This window comes from Lichenostomus cassidix, chromosome 6 (assembly GCF_008360975.1).
Source record: "Lichenostomus cassidix isolate B80296 chromosome 6, HeHo_3.0, whole genome shotgun sequence".
NCBI lineage: Eukaryota > Metazoa > Chordata > Aves > Passeriformes > Meliphagidae > Lichenostomus > Lichenostomus cassidix.
In genome coordinates, this window is record NC_139487.1 from 3,585,807 (window position 1) to 3,602,647 (window position 16,841).

The 16,841-nt window shown below is 41.9% G+C and overlaps 1 protein-coding gene across 1 annotated transcript in view; it reads left to right on the forward strand.

Annotated features, from left to right (window-relative positions):
• The window catches only part of CPXM2 (carboxypeptidase X, M14 family member 2), a 64,293-nt gene that overhangs the window by 25,226 nt on the left and 22,226 nt on the right, over positions 1-16,841 (forward strand). The window contains exons 4-6 of the mRNA XM_085064634.1: positions 629-768; positions 13,219-13,303; positions 13,617-13,767. Coding sequence (XP_084920760.1) covers positions 629-768; positions 13,219-13,303; positions 13,617-13,767 — 376 coding nt within the window. The remainder of the gene's footprint in view (positions 1-628; positions 769-13,218; positions 13,304-13,616; positions 13,768-16,841) is intronic.

A 16,841-nucleotide genomic window follows, 5' to 3' on the forward strand; every position in this document is an offset into this window, starting at 1 on the left:
TTAAATTCTGGTCCAGATTTATTTGGAAAACAGTTTACCCAAAATACTTTCAGCTATTTCTTTGAAAATGCTGGGAAGGCTGTTTGGGGTAGGTTTCCCAGCAGAAATTGGGATACAGATTGGTACTGCAGTTGGGGTTCAGCCAGACATTCCTGAAATTTTAACCTTTGCCACCCTAACTATAAAAATTAATAATTCTCATTCTGGTGGGAAGTTGTATTACTGTTTCCTCATGCCCTGCACTCTCCTTTGCTGCTGCCAGGGAAAAAGAGATTGTCTAATCACTGACCATTATTTACATGGGCTGGGGTTGGCTTTTTAGGAATTCCAAACTCTGAAGACCACGTGGGTAATTTGTTCTGGAAAAATGTTCTATCAGGCCACAGGCACAGCCAGGTGAACAGACTGAAGCTCTGTTTATTCCTTCTGCCTTAAATATACAAGTAAACCTTCTCAGTTTTTAAAGGGACTTCCCAGAATTTCCAGGAAAAATTTTGGTGAGGACCTCAAGAGCCTCACAGTAGTACCAGAGGAGTGAGTGGCATGAATGATGTGTTCCTTTCTTTTTCCCACGAGAGACCTTCAGTGTCTTAGCTCTGATTTATGGTCAGCTTTGCCTTCTTTTCAGGCAGGTGTTAACGAAAATGATTTTTATGATGGTGCTTGGTGTGCAGGAAGAAATGATCCCTACCAGTGGATTGAAGTGGATGCTCGACGGCTGACAAAGTTCACTGGAGTCATCACACAGGGAAGGAACTCCCTCTGGTCGTAAGTACACACTGACTTTTCTGCTCTTTTCACACCAAGGAATTCATGTCCTGATGTGCTTTGGTTCTTCAAGAGGAAAAAAAAAAAGAAAAGAAAAAATATGGAAATGCTGTGAGATATCAAGTCATTGAATGGGGGAGCAGTTAAAGGCAAAGTCATTATATATGGCATAAAATAGAAGTTTAAGGGTAGCAAACTTCTCCTGTCATTGTCTACATCTGGGTCTTTACATTCACCTGGTCATTTTTGCTGGTGGTAAACGGCCTTATTCTTCTCCCATATTTAACTTGATTAGCATAGGTAAAAGTTTTGGGGCTTTTTTGTTTAGTTGAGAATAACCACTTCTCTTTGAGATGTATGAATCCCTAGGCAATCACCAAGTAATTGCTATAATTCCAAAATAACATGATTTTTACTTGAGCAGCTAAAAAAGGTACTATACAGTACTATAAAACTACTATATTTTACAGTGCTATATATACATAAAAATTTTGTATATATGAAAATAAATATATTTCTATAAATTTGTAATTAATGTTATTAAATGTAATATAGAACTGAATTGCATATTTATATATGAATATGTAAATATATATATTCTATATATATAAAGATGCTTTTCTTGAGCTTTTTAACTACTTTCTGTCTACTTTCTGACTACTACTTGTGCTAGAGAATGTGTAAATGGCACTGGGAAATCAGTGTTTTGCCCAGGTTTATATGTATTTAGCCCTCTGTGACTGGTGCTGAGTATGTATGAGGGATAAACAGTCTGAAGCCAGGAAAGGAAATGGAGGAGAGGATTTGTTGTTGGTTTGGGTTTTTTTTTCTGTGATCTTTACATATTTATTCAGCCTTTTAATTTGTCATTGAGTCTCACAGCTTTCTGTGAGCAGATAATGCCACTTGTGCTGCTGGACCTTCTGCCCAAATCTGCAGGAGGTGCACAACCACCCTGACAGCTCCATTCTGGTCAGAACTCTCCCTTAGAAAATGAATGTGACACATAATTAAATACAAACCAGAAAAAAAAGCCACTATATCTAAGAAAAAGAATATTAAGAATGTTTTTCTTTCAACTGTTTAATTTTCTGTGGTTTTTTTTTATTTTTTTAATTTCTTTTAACGTGGCAGTGGGAGTAGGAGCTTATTTGGCAATAAGGTTTCTATATTTATCCCACATTGTTCTGTGGTAGGTAGATAATTACTGTGGCAAAGCCTTATTCTTTTCTTTAATCATCCTCTTGACATTGCTGTTCCTCTCAACACCAGAGCTGCACTGCTTCATCCTGTCAGGTTGCTATTTTTAGTTCAGCTCTGTTAGGAGTTTACAGCAGGACTTGACACTCTATTTATAGCTGGTATTGGGGTTTTTTTGGTTTTTTTTTGTTTTGAATCATAGAAACGCAAAATCACAGAAAGGTTAGGGTTGGAAAGGACCTTAAAGATCATTGAATTCCAACCCCTCTGCCATGGGCAGGGAATTTTGCTTTTGCCCTCTTTCCCCATAAAGAGCTGGTGGGCAGAACTTTGAGGGTCTGCAGGAAGAGTGGGATTGGTGCTGCCAGAGCAGCTCCAGCCTCCTCCTGGATTGCTACTCAGATTTGAAGAAAAACAGGTTCATGTCTGCCTGATTAGCAGCAAAGATGGTTTCAACCAGACCAGCTGCACTGAGGGGCTGCTTAACATCTCCCGAAAAACAGTACTGTAAGGCTCAACTGTGCCTCATGGAGGGACCAGGGAAGTGGGGAGAAATGTCCCAATTAGGGACAGAGAGGCAGAAAGAGTGAGGCAGGACTCATATTAGGGGGAGCAGATTTCTTTGTGCCTGTTTGGCTCAGAAAACAAAGGAGACTCACCAGCTTCCTTCCCTCACCCTCAGCTGCTGGCTGAGATGGTATCAAAAAGGATTGTTTATGATATGAAAGTTTGGACCAAAAGTTGCCATTCTGTTACCTGAGGCACCTTCCCAGCTTGATGAGGTTGTGTGACAGGAACAGAGTGCTTTCATGGCTGATGGAGACATATGTTGGGAAATAATCTCATTGTAGGGAGGAGAGCCAAAAAAAACCACCTCTCTGATCTGTGTTGTATCAGAAGTGAAAGCCTGCCAAGCAGGGGAGCCAAGGTAACATTTTTATTTAGTCCAAAGCCTTGGAGACTTTCCCAGCTTTATATTTTAAAAATAAAAAATCAAGCCACTGAAGGAGGGCAGGCTTATATTAGATATTGGGAAGGAATTATTCCCTGTGAGGGTAGGCAGGCCCTGGCACAGGGTGCCCAGAGAAGCTGTGGTGCCCCTGGATCCCTGGCAGTGTCCAAGGGGAGGCTGGACAGGGCTTGGAGCAACCTGGGACAGTGGAAATGTCCCTTCCCATGGCAGGGTTGGAATGAGATGATCTTTGAGGTCCTTTCCTACCCAAACCATTCTGTGATTCTATGACTCTGGGGTATGTGAACTGCTCACATTATTTAATAGGGATAAAGAACCAGAAAAGGCAATTCTTTATTGAACAAGAAACTTTGACACAATGAGAAAATGTACTTCACTGCAAGTTCTGTGTGAGCTTCTGCTTAGATCAGATTTGCACCTGCTCAGGTCCCTGTAGCTCCTTGCTGCTGACTTAACAAGGACATTTAAAATGCCAAGGAGGGCAGGCAGGACCACCCTGAGAATCCTGGTCAGACAGCTTTGCCCCTCTCTGCAGGGCTGTGACTCTTGAGCTCTCAGCAGTCTGCCCTTTGCTCTCCTGGGTGTGATCTGCAGCCAGAGCTCTTCCAGGGCTGCTGGATTCATCCTTCTCCCCCTTTGGAGCAGCTCTGGCACCTGCAGCCTGGTTTGCTGCTGACCAGCCAGACGTGATCTGCTCCCACCCAGCTCTGCTCATTGGGGTTTTTTTGAGATTTATAGGCAATGATGAACTGGAGGTTACGCTTCACACAATGCAAGGAGCACAGAAATGCTTGGGGTTGCCACGTTCTGTGTTCTGGCAGGAGCTGCTTCTCCTCAGTCCTTCCTCTCCTGCTGTTCCCTGTGTGTCACCTCTGGTAGGTTGTGTCACCTCTGGTGACACAGCCTTGAGACAGGAGAGCCTTGAGGAGGAAGAGGCCAAGCTGCAGAAACAGCTCTTGAAAACACAGATGACCCAATGGGAGAGAAGGAAACTGAGACTGGTTTGTCATGAATATTTGGATTGTTTAATCATTTCCTGTTTAAGGGAAAGCATTTCTGAGTCAATTTTTGGTTTTTTTGCTCCAACTGCCTGGCTGTGAATTCTGTGTCACATGGATTGATGGTCACATGGAATCAAACCTTTCTGCTCTTTTTTTTTTTTTTTTTTTTGTGCCTGCAACAAGGGAAAACAGGCTTTGCACAAAAAATCCTGGATTTGAGGAGTCCTTCCTCTTACCAGTCAAAGCAAGAATGTGATCTGGAGGGCTGTTGCTGTGCAGACACCTCAGTCATTCCTGGGAAACTTGAAATCATGGAAAAGTGCCCTTTTACCACCATAAATGGGCAAATCTGCTGAGATCATCCAGCAGATCTGCAGATGATGAATTTCACAGAAAAAGTGGAGCCCAGCTGCAAGAACCAGGACTTGTTGATTTTTACACTGAAGACATCCAAAAGTCAGGAGTGCCACCAGTGCTGGTTAATAGGAATAAAACCCAATGCCTTGAGAGTGGGCAGAAAATCAGTTTCTTTGTAGGGCTGAATATTTGGGGGAGAAATAATACATGTAATTCTTCCTATTGCTGCCAATACATCTTCCAGTTTTAGGAACCAAATATCTTTAAACAACTGTTCAAGGCTGTTGAGTGGGACACTGGAAGCATCACTGTGGAATTGTGCCAAGTATTTAAAGCAGTGATGTGGTAGTTTAAAATATGCACTCTCTTGACAGAGGGAAAGAAACTATTAATCACTCTTAGCAGCTTGGCAAGGAGCTAAAAAACAGAGGAAACTTCTTTCCCACAAACCAAACTCCCTTCTGATAATTCAGCATCATCTTTTGTATCAAGAGAAAAGCCACATGTCAAAATAGAGTCAGGGTGTGCTGACAGTAATATAAAGCTCCAGGCTGTGTGAATGCAGAGGATGTTTTGGTTTTCAGGAGGGAATGTAATGCTGCAGTGAGTGAGATGCATTGGTGATGATGAATTTTCTAAAAATTAACCTTTCAGTCATGGTAAATTGTGAACTGTCACTGCATGCCGTGGAATGACAAGGTGACAACAATAAGAAAAAGCATGGCTGAAATAATCTATGCAAAAAGCTGGAATTCCAGAGCAAAATTCTGAGGCTTTTAGAAAGTAATCAAAATAGACTTACTTTCAAGTGTGTTCCTTTAAAGACCTTTCAGCTTCATGAAAATATTGAAGATTTTTTATTTTTATGCAAGGAAAAAATGGAGGGGGGTATATTAATTTTTCAAGTCTGATTTGGTAGAGGTTAGTCCCTATGACCTTTAAAATTGCAATAGCTCTTGAAAGGTTTGAGCAGACACCAAATCAGTGGTGTTTCTGGCTGGAAGGAATGACTTCCATGTATTGCTTGATTCTAAACAGACACACTTTTTAGCTGGTCCCTTCTTTTCGTTAATGCTGAAGCAAGTTTTAACTTGCAGAAGTTCAAACTTGTCAACTTTAACAAAGGAAACTGTTGTAGATACCATTGCTCTCTCCCTGCTGTGTCACTTGTTTGATTTCCCTGTGCTGCTCTGCAGGGAGAGCAAAAAATAAACATCCAGCAGATTGGATTTTTGTGTCTGATCATGCTTTTGCTGCAGACAAGATTCTTGGGATTGAATAGGGGAATAATTTGGTAATTTTTTTTTGTAGTACACCCTCACTCTCAGCCTCCCCTGTGTGCAGTGTAGCTCTTCATGATGCCCCAGCATCCCTTTTGACAAACTGTCCTGAGGGAACTGGAGGTCTGTAACAAGCTGGGTGCCTTCCAGAGATGCAGCTGAGGATAAATTTAGGTCAGTGCAATTTGCTTGCTTCTAATTTCGGTGGTACAGCATTCTGCTCTTTCTTTAGTCACAAAATGAATGTGTTGCCCCACATTCCAACTTATTGCTCTACTCACTGGCACTTTCTCAGAAGCTGAGATTTGGTTTTTAGGCAGGCTGTGTGGCAAGGGGGTGATTTCCTTGCTTGCAAGGCAGTAAAAATCTGAGTCACAGAATCATTAAGGTTGGAAAAGACCTCTAAGATCATCAAGTCCAGCCATTAAAATGACACTTGCCAGGGTTTTATCAGCTATTCCTGGTATTGGTCATGGTCTCAAGTAGTAACATTGGTTTTCTGAAGAGATAATCACATGAGTATTCAGCATTCCCACAATCATAGAAGAAAGAGCAGAGATAATCCTTCCAGTGTCACTGTGGTAGCATTTGGGGAAGTGGAGTGGATATTTACAGGTGTTTGAGCTGTTACTACCAGCTAAACAAACAGAATTTTGCACTGTACACATGAAGGCTCAAAATACAGCAGTATTTTGCTGCATTTCTCTCTTATTTGCTGCATTTTGCTTTTGAGAGCAGAGAAGAATAAACCCTAAATGCTGTCCAGCTCACAAGTACAGCAGACAAACCTGGCACTGACTTCCCAGTCCCCAAGCAAAGCTATGAAAACACACCCTGGTGAAACCTCAGCTTGTTCCATGGATATGTCCTGATGTTTTATCCCACTCATGGAATAAAACAAGCAGCTGCTGTGTGCAGGCTTGAGTTGTTCTGGTGCATTAAATCAGTGCAAACTGTTCTTTGCCCTGACTGGGTGACAGGACTGCAGAGATTATTACAACTTCCCCCAAGTCAGCCTCGTGGAGTGAATTGTTCCAGAGCCATAGAAATCATATGAAGTGTATTGATGGGAGTTATAAAACAACCTGAATTCATTGCAGGAAAATCTCCCTTGATATAATGATGTCAGTGGTTTTGTGTTGTACTGTCAGAGATTTTCATTTCCCTTTACTTGAACATTCATGCAGTGAGGCAGTGCCTATAAAATCTGGATTTTTCTCCTCAAATTCATGACTGATTTCCAGAGGTGAGATAGGCACAAAAATGAATGTAAAATTAAGAATGCCACAAAAGGGGGTTCAGAAGCAAAAACATCACAACTCAATTGTGTTTAGCAGATAGAGGATCTGGTGTAGAAAAAATTTCAAACTCATGCACATCTCTGCAAAGAGTGGCCCAAAATCATGGGTGTTAGAACCAAAATCTTTGGGGCTGATGATGTCTCTGACCCTGGCACCTTCAGGCATTACTGTCTGAGTGTACAACAGCAAAAAGAAACACCCCCAGCTGGCACCAGACTTTCTAGAAAGACATGAAATTCTTGTAAAAACCTGCCTGGAAGTTGCAGGTGTTGGGTTGGACAGGTATTTGCAACCCCAACTCCTGTTTATTGAGAACAGCTTTGAAAAATCTGTGCTGAATTCATTTCAAGCAAGGGAAATTCTGGCCCTGAGCTTTTCTTCACTGGGCCTCCAAAGAGCTGGATTTCACAGCAGTACATTCATTTAAGTCACCTAGGAGCAATTTTAAAAATTGAACACTCAAAGATTTCAGTTATTAAAAAAAATACCCTTGCTTGCTAGTCAATCTTAATCTCTTAAATCATATTTATTTTAATTAATTTGCAAAACTTGCTGGGCTACCTGTGGTTAGTCTGGGCATTTTTTGACTTGGCTTGCTTGGAAATTGTTTGGCAGTGGGTGATTTAAAATTTTATCAGCATAAATATTATTATAGAATATTAATATTAATGGTTTTACTTTTAATTGCTTGAGAGTAAAAATTAATTTTTCAAGCAGAAAGCCATTTAATTGCCAGCATGCTGATTCTATTGCATGAGTACCATTTCATATAATGCTTGTCCAGCATTTTTTTGGTATAGGGAATTTGCTATTTCAAGTTTCTTGGCTTGTCAGTTTATAGATTACTGCTGGGTACACATTTTTTTGTCTGACTGGTCCTATTTTATATTAATTTTAGGGGTTTGTATTGCAGATAAATCAGATTAGCCTGACAGCAGAAGAACAAAATGCTCAGCTGGAGCCACGTCCATTGCAGATGATGCTCATGTGAGCTCTGCTGGTGTTTGCTGCTCTCATCCCAAGAATATCAGAGAATCATGGAATAGTTTGGGTTGGAAGGGACATTAAAAGTTATCCTGTTCCAATCCCCTGCCATGGACTCCTTCCACTATCCCAGATTGCTCCAAGCCCCAATGTCCAACCTGGCCTTGGACACTGCCAGGGATCCAGGGGCACCACAGCTTCTATGGGCACCCTGTGCCAGGGTCTCAGCATCCTCACAGGGAACAATTCCTTCCCAATATCCCATCCATCCCTGCCCTCTGGCAGTTTGAAGCCATTCCCTGTGTCCTGTCCCTCCATCCCTTGTCCCCAGTCCCTCTCCAGCTCTCCTGGAGCTCTTTAGGCACTGGAAGTTTCTCCAAGATCAGTCAGAGCCTTCTCTGGGCTAAGCAACCCCAATTCTCTCAGCCTTTTCAGACAGCAGAGGTGCTCCATTCCTTCAGTCCTCTTTGTGGCTCACCTCTGCCACTCTGGGCTTGAGCTTCTGCTCACCAGCACCTCTAGCATTTCTTGTTTACCTCAAATCACATGGGGTTTCCTTGATGTGGAAAGGCATCCTCAGAAATGAGGATCAAAGTGTCAGATTTATTTCACTTGTTGCTTGTTCAGCTTTCCACGATTGAGAAGCTTGGCCTTAAAATACTACACACAGCAGATGCTGTTCAAACAGAATAATCCCCAAAATCCCAATTCTCAGCTCATCCACTGGAGCCTGGGCAGGAAAAAGCCTGGAATCCTCCCCTGCTTCCCATGCAGCACTCGCTGTGTGTTCTGAGTTGGGATTCAGCCTCGTGTCCAACTCACAGAAAGAAAAGTGAGGAAATTGCATCAGAGAAGGCAAGGCTGGAAGATGTTTTGTTGTTCTGGTGCTGCCATGGTTTTTTGCCTGTGCTCAGCAGCCTGATGCTGTGGTTCGATAAGGCAAAGCTGATTATTGGGACAGCAACCTGCCAAGGCTGTAGGAGATCTGCTCTTAATTCTCTGCTTTGATTCAGGTTTACTCTTTGTCCCTGGGCAAGGCATTTAATCCCTCAGCTTCTTTTTTTTTTGGATGAAAATGGAAAAGCAGGACATTTTCATGCATGAAAAGCAATTTAATTTGAATTTGAGGGTGTTCAAATAAGCTTTGTCTAAAGCCAGTGCATTACAGATAAAAAAAAGTAATTAGTAATAATTCAAAAGTCCACCACATTAAGTCAATTTGAATCATAGTTTGATTTTTGCTTTTACTGTCTCTGTAAGGATTTGATTATTGTTGGCAGTGGATACTGAGATTTTTCAGATAGGCAGCTTCTGAAGAGATAAGGCTGGCATAAATTATAGAAAGGATTATCACTGGGATGCACCTGAATCCAAAGGATCCCTGTCAAATCTGTACCTCAGGATCCTTTTGCAGCCCTGATGAAATTTGTGAGGCAGGAGTGGCACTTTGTGACAGAGGGTGACAAACTGGGGTTAACCCAAATCCCTGATGATTTATCATGCAATGGCTTCTGGATCGCCTTGCCCTCTGCCAAGAAAGAGCTCAATAATTAATGCATTTTGTTCTGAATGCTGGCTGAGGATTTCCCCTGAATTCTGTCTCCTCAGCTCGATAAACCAAACAAATATCTGTGTTTTTCTCTTAGGAGTGTAATGGTAAAATCCTGTGGGATATTTTATAGAGTCAAACCAGAAGAGCTTCTCTAAAACAGCAGCAGGGACATCCTGAGTCCTGGCAAACACTACAGCTTTCTTTCAGCCTTCCTGAGACAGCTTTATTGCTCAGTGCTGATGGGTCCCAAATAGATTGGATGTGACAGAAATCCCTGTCTGCAAATCCCAAACCTGGGGAGATGGATCTTGGTGTCACCAGCTAATCACACAGACAAAATTCCCCAATATTTCTTCCAGCACAAGGCTTTGCTTTAGCTGTCATGTTGAGTTCCCCTTCCCCACCATGGGGGATGTTGCTTTTAGGCAGAAAGTGCCATTTCTCAGGGGAGTCTGAATTTACAGCAGCCTTTTTAATATTATCAGAAGATGGACTTTTTATGGCATTGGGGGGAAAAAAGGGGGAAGAATTTAAGCCCCTGGGGCAGTTTTGCAAAGGGACACTCCCACTGTCTCCAGTGGTTCCCTGTGATGTTTTTATTCTGCTTCTTCCTTGCAGGCAAACCCAATTAATAGTGTTTGGTGTTTACCTTCATACATTGCACTGATTTACCTCAGCCAGGACCCTCTGAGGTCCTTCTGGCCTGCAAATGTCCAGGACTGGATGCAGTGCATTAGGATTTTAATTGCATTCTGCCTCTCCAAAGCATATCACTTGTTGCCACTCAAGATGGAAAATGTGCAGGATTGCTTGTATATGTTTTCCTTAGGGAGAGGTTTGAACCTTTGTAATGGAAGGGAGTGAAAAAATCAAAATGTGTTAAATAAAAGTCCCAGCTTAGAAATGTTACTGTGACAGCAAGTTTTCTTGTGTTTTCTCATGCCAGTAAAATGATGTTGTCTTTTTAGAATTTTCTGCATTTGCCATGATTTTCTTACAAAAGTCCCAGTTATGAAGTTTGTCCACTGTTGTCATGGTTTTATGGTGACTTTAGTAATCTGAATTTCTTTTGCAGTTGTTGAGCAATGAATATGGGTGTATTGTGTTTGTCCTCCTGATCTGATCTGTGCAGCTGAAGTGAAAAAAGTTCTGTAATACTTCAGAAACAGTGATGTTATTTGGTTTGTGACATTGCCTCTTTTGGTCATTTAGCCTGATTTTGAGAGATGGCCAAGAATATAAAAAAAACCAATAATGCAAAACCCACACAAAAACCCCAACAAAACAAGCAAGGAAATAAAAAATAACCAACAAAAACCCCAATATAAGCTTATGTGCATTGAATATGTATATTGTCACCAGAACTCTCTTTCAAACACAGGAATTTTGTTCTCACGCTGTTCTTTTTCATTTAATTCAAGAAAAGCTATTTTTCCTCTTTTTGGGGTTTTGCTGTTGGCCATTTAATCATGGGCAGGATTGGGTTGGAAGGGACATTGAAGCTCATCTTGTTCCACCCCTGCCATGGCAGGGACACCTTCCACTGTCCCAGGTTGCTCCAAACCCCAATGTCCAGCCTGACCTTGGACACTGCCAGGGATCCAGGGGCACCACAGCTTCTCTGGGCACCCTGTGCCAGGGCCTGCCCACCCTCACAGGGAGCAATTCCTTCCCAATTCCTTCCCAAACTACTTTCTTTCATCACCCTTGTCCTGGCACTCAGTGTCCTTGTCACAACTCCCTCTCCTTCTTCCTTATCAGCTCCTTTCTTTGCCAGAAGCAAATCTGCCTTTCTTCAACTCAAGAACACAGAGAAGCTGAGGGAAGAAAGTAAAGTTCTTTGCAAGAGTCAGTAGAAATTTCTGCAGCCTGCTGAAGTCACTGTTTATTTTGTTGTGTGTCATTTATCATTTTACAGCCAAATACGAGAGATGCCAGCATGGCACTTCTCAGTTCTCCAGTAAATCTCCAACCCCAGGAGCCCTTCCACTGAAAGGCAGACAATTAGTATTTTCAGAGTGCTCTAACTTGTTACAGTTGTTTACCAAATACTAAAGTTGTGTGCATTACAAGGGATAGATGTACCCTTCTTTTCATTACGATAACAAAAAGTTCGGTCTGCTTGGCAATAGTCAAGATTTTTCCATTTAATCTAACATGAATGGCAAAATCTATTCATTTAAGGGGGCTGCTGAAAGAGTTGCAAAGGACTGGTTTAGTGTCTAAAACAGAGCTGGGTTTGTTCAGTCTTTTTTTTTTGCCAAAATCTCCTTTTTTTTTACCTTTGGGGGCATTAGTGTATAATGTCCAGAAGTGATTTTCCAAATCCGACTGAATTTTTACCTCATCTTTGGTTTTAGGTGTGTGGAAAAAAACCCCACCCAAAACTCTATTGAATTGTTTTGTACAAGGCTTGGTGAACTTGGGCTGATCTTGGGGCTGATGGTTGTTCTCTTGTTCCATCCTTTCCCCTTTTATGGTCTTCATTAGAAGCCTGACTCTCTTTGGTGAGCACATAAAGGCTGATTTGTCCCTTTAAACACAAGCACAGTGGGTTCAGGGCTTTTGTGTTCATAGGTAGTTTGCTAATATTATTAGTAGATTTTAAAAGAAAAAAAAATCCAAACCAGAGTGGTATTTGTATAGGAGGAGTACAAGGGGAAGTTTTTCTAAGGTGTGTCTGTCCTTCCTTCTGCTCCTGATCTCCAAGTTTTATGCTCTGATGCTTCCCCACCACCTGCCCCAAAGGCCCCTCTCTTCTCTGCAGTGTCCAGAGCTTTCCTTACCCTGGTTCCACTCCCAGCCTGTGACTGCAGCTTAGCTAAGATCTTGTGCTGAGGAAGGACAGCTCTAAAGCCCTGCTGGTCGCACATGATCAGTTTGTATCCATAAATATGGAATTTAATCACCCTGGACTGACTGCGCGGTACAAATGTTCCTACAAGCCACAACTCTCCTCCAAGTCCCTGCCTGCTGAAACCAGGTGTTAGAGGGGAAAAAATAAATCACTGCTGCTCTTTCTGAGTCACAAATATAAGAGGAGAGTCGGGCATTGCCTTCTCCAGCCTTTTCCATACCTGGGTGCATTTCCACAGGTCATGAAAGCAGTGTGAAACTCCATGGCTTTAACTCCAGAATATAGAAAGCAGCATTTTTCTTCCCCTCATTCTTTTCTTTAGCTGGATCCAGATGATGCATAACTGAAGTATTTGACTTTTAGATTAAAGGGGATTTTGCTGTAAATCAGATAACATTAGAAAAATCAGCCTGTTGGGGATTGATCAGGATATTGTAGGAGTGCTATAGTCCTGTGATCAATTGTCTCTCTCTCTCCTGATCTCTTGCTAATAAATAGAAGAATAACTGCAGGCTCCACTTATTCTTCTGTTGAAAGAAATGGAAGTTTTGCTAGTTGAAATTCACAGATGTTTCATCCTTGAGGATTTATTACTTTTTCCCCATCCTCTCTGATAATAACAGCAGAACTAATAAATGTTCTGCAGCTGAAAAGATGATCTTTGAACACTGCATAAATCTGTTCTAGATAAGCCATTTATCCCAAACTCTGCATATAAAAGGAAAGGAGAGCAGCAAGTCTCTCACCTCCTGCAATCCCAGAATATTATCTCACCAGGATTTTGCTTCTATTTGCTAGGCTTTTTGCATTGTCTGTTGAATCCAGATTGGCAGGACTTTGCCAAATGGGATTTCCATTGCTAGCAGCCTTACAAGCTTGATTATAATAAATAATGTGCAGTCATTCTAAGCCATGAAAAGTAACTTTTTTATTCTGTTTTTCAAGGAGCAACTGGGTGACCTCTTACAGAGTGCTGGTGAGCAATGACAGCCATGCATGGACTGCTGTCAGGAATGAATCTGGAGATGTGGTGAGTGGAATGAGCCATGTTTGATGAAGAACAGCAGAGGTGGGAAAGCAAGGGCTGGCCACAGATTAGTCAGGGTATGTCTTAATGGCAGCATCTCTCAGTGGTCCCACTGACTGTGAGAGCAAATCCCATGGTACAGAAATGGACAGAATTTTCCAGGGGGAACGGGGGGATTGCACTCCTCAAAGAGCAATTCCAGCCTGAGCCACCCTCAGCCTGGAGCAGAAGGGTGATTTCATATTTCCATTACCAACACCCCTAGGAGACATTTTTACTCTCTGATGTTGGTGTTTTGCTGTGTTTTGCTGCCCAGATTTTCAAGGGGAACAGCGAGAAGGAGATCCCAGTGCTGAACATGCTGCCGGTGCCGCTGGTGGCGCGGTACATCCGCATCAACCCGCGCTCCTGGTTCGAGGAGGGCAGCATCTGCATGAGGCTGGAAATCCTGGGCTGCCCCTTGCCAGGTAAGAGCCTTCCTCAGCTGGTGTTGATATGGCTGCTCTCAAAAATTTCATTTCCTTCATATATCTCTGCCTTGGATACAATACTTGGCTTTAGCGAGTAGAGTTATGCAAGAAGAAACCAAAATATCTGCCCAAGCCCACAGAAATTATCAGGATAACTTGTGATTTGCAACCCCATGGTATCTGTAAGTGCCCTTATTAATAAAACAAGATTGCATGGATGACCTAACAAGGTTTTCCTTGTTGTTTGGGCTTAAATGCAGGGCAATAAATCTTACTGAGTGCACATGCACAATGGAAGCAATAGGATTATGTATTGGGAAAATCACTTGCAGATGCCTTAAGCTTCTAAGGCAAGAAAGAGCAATTATACAGCCTGACTTTTAATTTTTAAATTTTTTTAAATTATATAGGCCGTGGGACTTCCCTGAAATATTTTGAAGGCAAATCCTCTCCCTGAATTAGGGCTTAGCTTGTAGGGAGGAAGGAGGAGAGTTGGGGGTGTAAGGAATTTCTGGGATATTTCAAGTGTTATTAAATCCAGCATGATCCCTGGTAATTCAAAAGTAAAGCGAAATTGTCCTATGCTGTGCAAGACCACTTAAAAAAACCCTAAATCAGTCAATACTGCAAATTCTGGCAGAGCCATGATTTTGCCAAGCACAATGTGAAGAGCCTTGTGGTGGATTTATGTCTTCATTCCTGTGTGTACATGTGTATAAATATTTTAAAAACCTCTTTGCTCAACCCTTTTCTAAGTCACTCCCTACTCATTCCACACCTCTCATCTGCTTTTTTTAGTTGTTTTCTTTGATCTCAAATTCTGGCACCTTGGGATTTTTTTTGCAGAGATCTGTGAATGGTGTTTTAGGAAATATTACAGCCAAAAAAGCTAGCCTTTCCAGAGCCTTTCATGGCTTCTTTAACTGTTCCTGCCTCTGTTCAGAGCCTTGAATTCCTCTGATGATGGATCTTCACATGCCAAGCAGGGATAGCCTGATTTTTGTCCTTTAGATGTTTAAATACTCAAGGGGAAAAAAAAATTGGGGCATGGAAGGGATAATCCTTTGCCAAAGAGAAGTGTGGGGCAAGCATTGTCATAAAATTTAGTCTGTATATGTGTTCTGTCATGAAGCACTAAAATTTAGCAGCACACAGACAACTGCTGCCAGTGGGTAAAAAATGCATCCTGGACTTGATGGCAGTGACCAAGGGTGCCCTGTGGATGTGAATTTTCATGTTTTTAGGAGGACTCTGATTTCCTTTATCCATGGTTTAGAACACTCCACCTCTGTGGGTTGTTTTTTTCCCATTGTGATGGGCAATTCCACAGCCAGTGTTTCCCCTCAGCTCTTGAAAGGACTCTCAGAGGGCAGTGATTTATCCCAAATTCCTGTGTGGGTTTGCAGAGGATCTACTCTCTATAAAGCAGGGTGTGAGGCTGAAGAAAAAGGAACCTTTCTTCAGCACCATGACATTTTACTGGCACACAGGACAGAGATGACACCCAAGATGCTTTGGAGGGCAACTTGAAAGGAAATTCTCATGATCCCTTTCTGTTCCCTAAAAATGCACTTAACCAGGAGAAAGCAAAAGCTTCAGTATTTGGCAAGGTGATTTTTATGAAGTGCAGCACCTTTTTACCTTGGATTCTTACTAGGGCCAAATCCTGCTTGGCAGAGTTGGCATTTGTCACCCTTCATCTTCATGGGGTTGTGTCAGTGCGTGAAGGTGGGAACCCTTCTGCACCTCCACCACTGTCCTGCTCTTCCAGGAGTTTCCCTGAAGTCTTCCAGGAATTTTCCAGAAGGAGAAGCTCTTCCAGCTTTTCACAGCTCTTGGATGTGCCTGGAAACAGCATCAGTGCATCCTTCTGGTAGTCATTTATTGAGTTAATTGCCCGCAGTGGCTGATTCAGTGTATTCCTGAAAGAAAATACCAGAATCATTCATTGACAAACACAATGGGAATGGGGTGTGTTCATTCAAAATGTAATTGGACTGAAGAACTAATAGGTTTTGATAAGTGCTGACCCATCTTTTCAGCTCAGAAAGAGCTGGCATTTCTTTCTCCTTGCTCATTTTGTTCATCGCACGCAAGGCGCTCCAAACAAAGCTGCTCCTCAGGTTGCAGAGGCTTTTCCGCGCACGTTTTCTTCCTGTAGGACAGGAGATTTTTTTTTGCAGCTCCCTCTAAGTGGATTCCTCATCCTTTATTGGTGTCATTTGGTTCGTTCCAGTTTGGATATCTGCATGGTTTGGCCGTGGGAGCAGGGATTTTGACAGTGCTGTTCTAACGCTCTGTATTGACTGTGGGGCTGCAAATCAAGGCCTATTTTCTGACAGGTTTTTTTCCCATAAAATTGACCAATTTTCCTAAATTCCCCAAAATCAGGAGGTGGAGCTCCATTAGTCCACACAGCTCTAGCTTTTCCAAAGCCCACTGGCATGGGACCCCAACAGAAGGAGGGTGGAAGGAAATAAACCCATTTTTCTTAACTTCAAATTTCTTTCCAAGTCTTCTAGACTTGTAATTTTAGGGTCTATGTCCTTATTAATCTCTGAATATATTAAATCATTTGCATTCAGTCTGTGCTCTGTATCAGCTTTCCATCAAGCAGGCTCACAAGGGAGAGTAATAAAGGAATAAGGAGAAAGGATAAAAAGATAAAGAAAAAACCTGAATAAGATTGATATTCTAGGAAAGCTTGTTAACACTGTCAGAATGGGATGGAAGTGGGTAAAGACAGCCAGAACCTATTGCTGTGGGTAGGGCTCTGTCCATTAAACATACTGCATGTGGCAGATGCACTAAAAAATGGATAAATCATGATAAAACATGATTTGGATCATTGAAACAGAGAAATTACTGCTCATCTAATTTGTATAAGATTAATATAAATCTGGTATTATATAAGATTATAATTTTTATCAGAGAAATTCTTAAATACATTTTTGGTGTATCATAGGCTACATACAGCAACAATCAGTGCTGCCATTTCTCACGGGGCAAAAAGAGGACAAAAAACCACAAGCATTTAATTCTCTCTCCACATTCCAAAAATGCTGGTATTT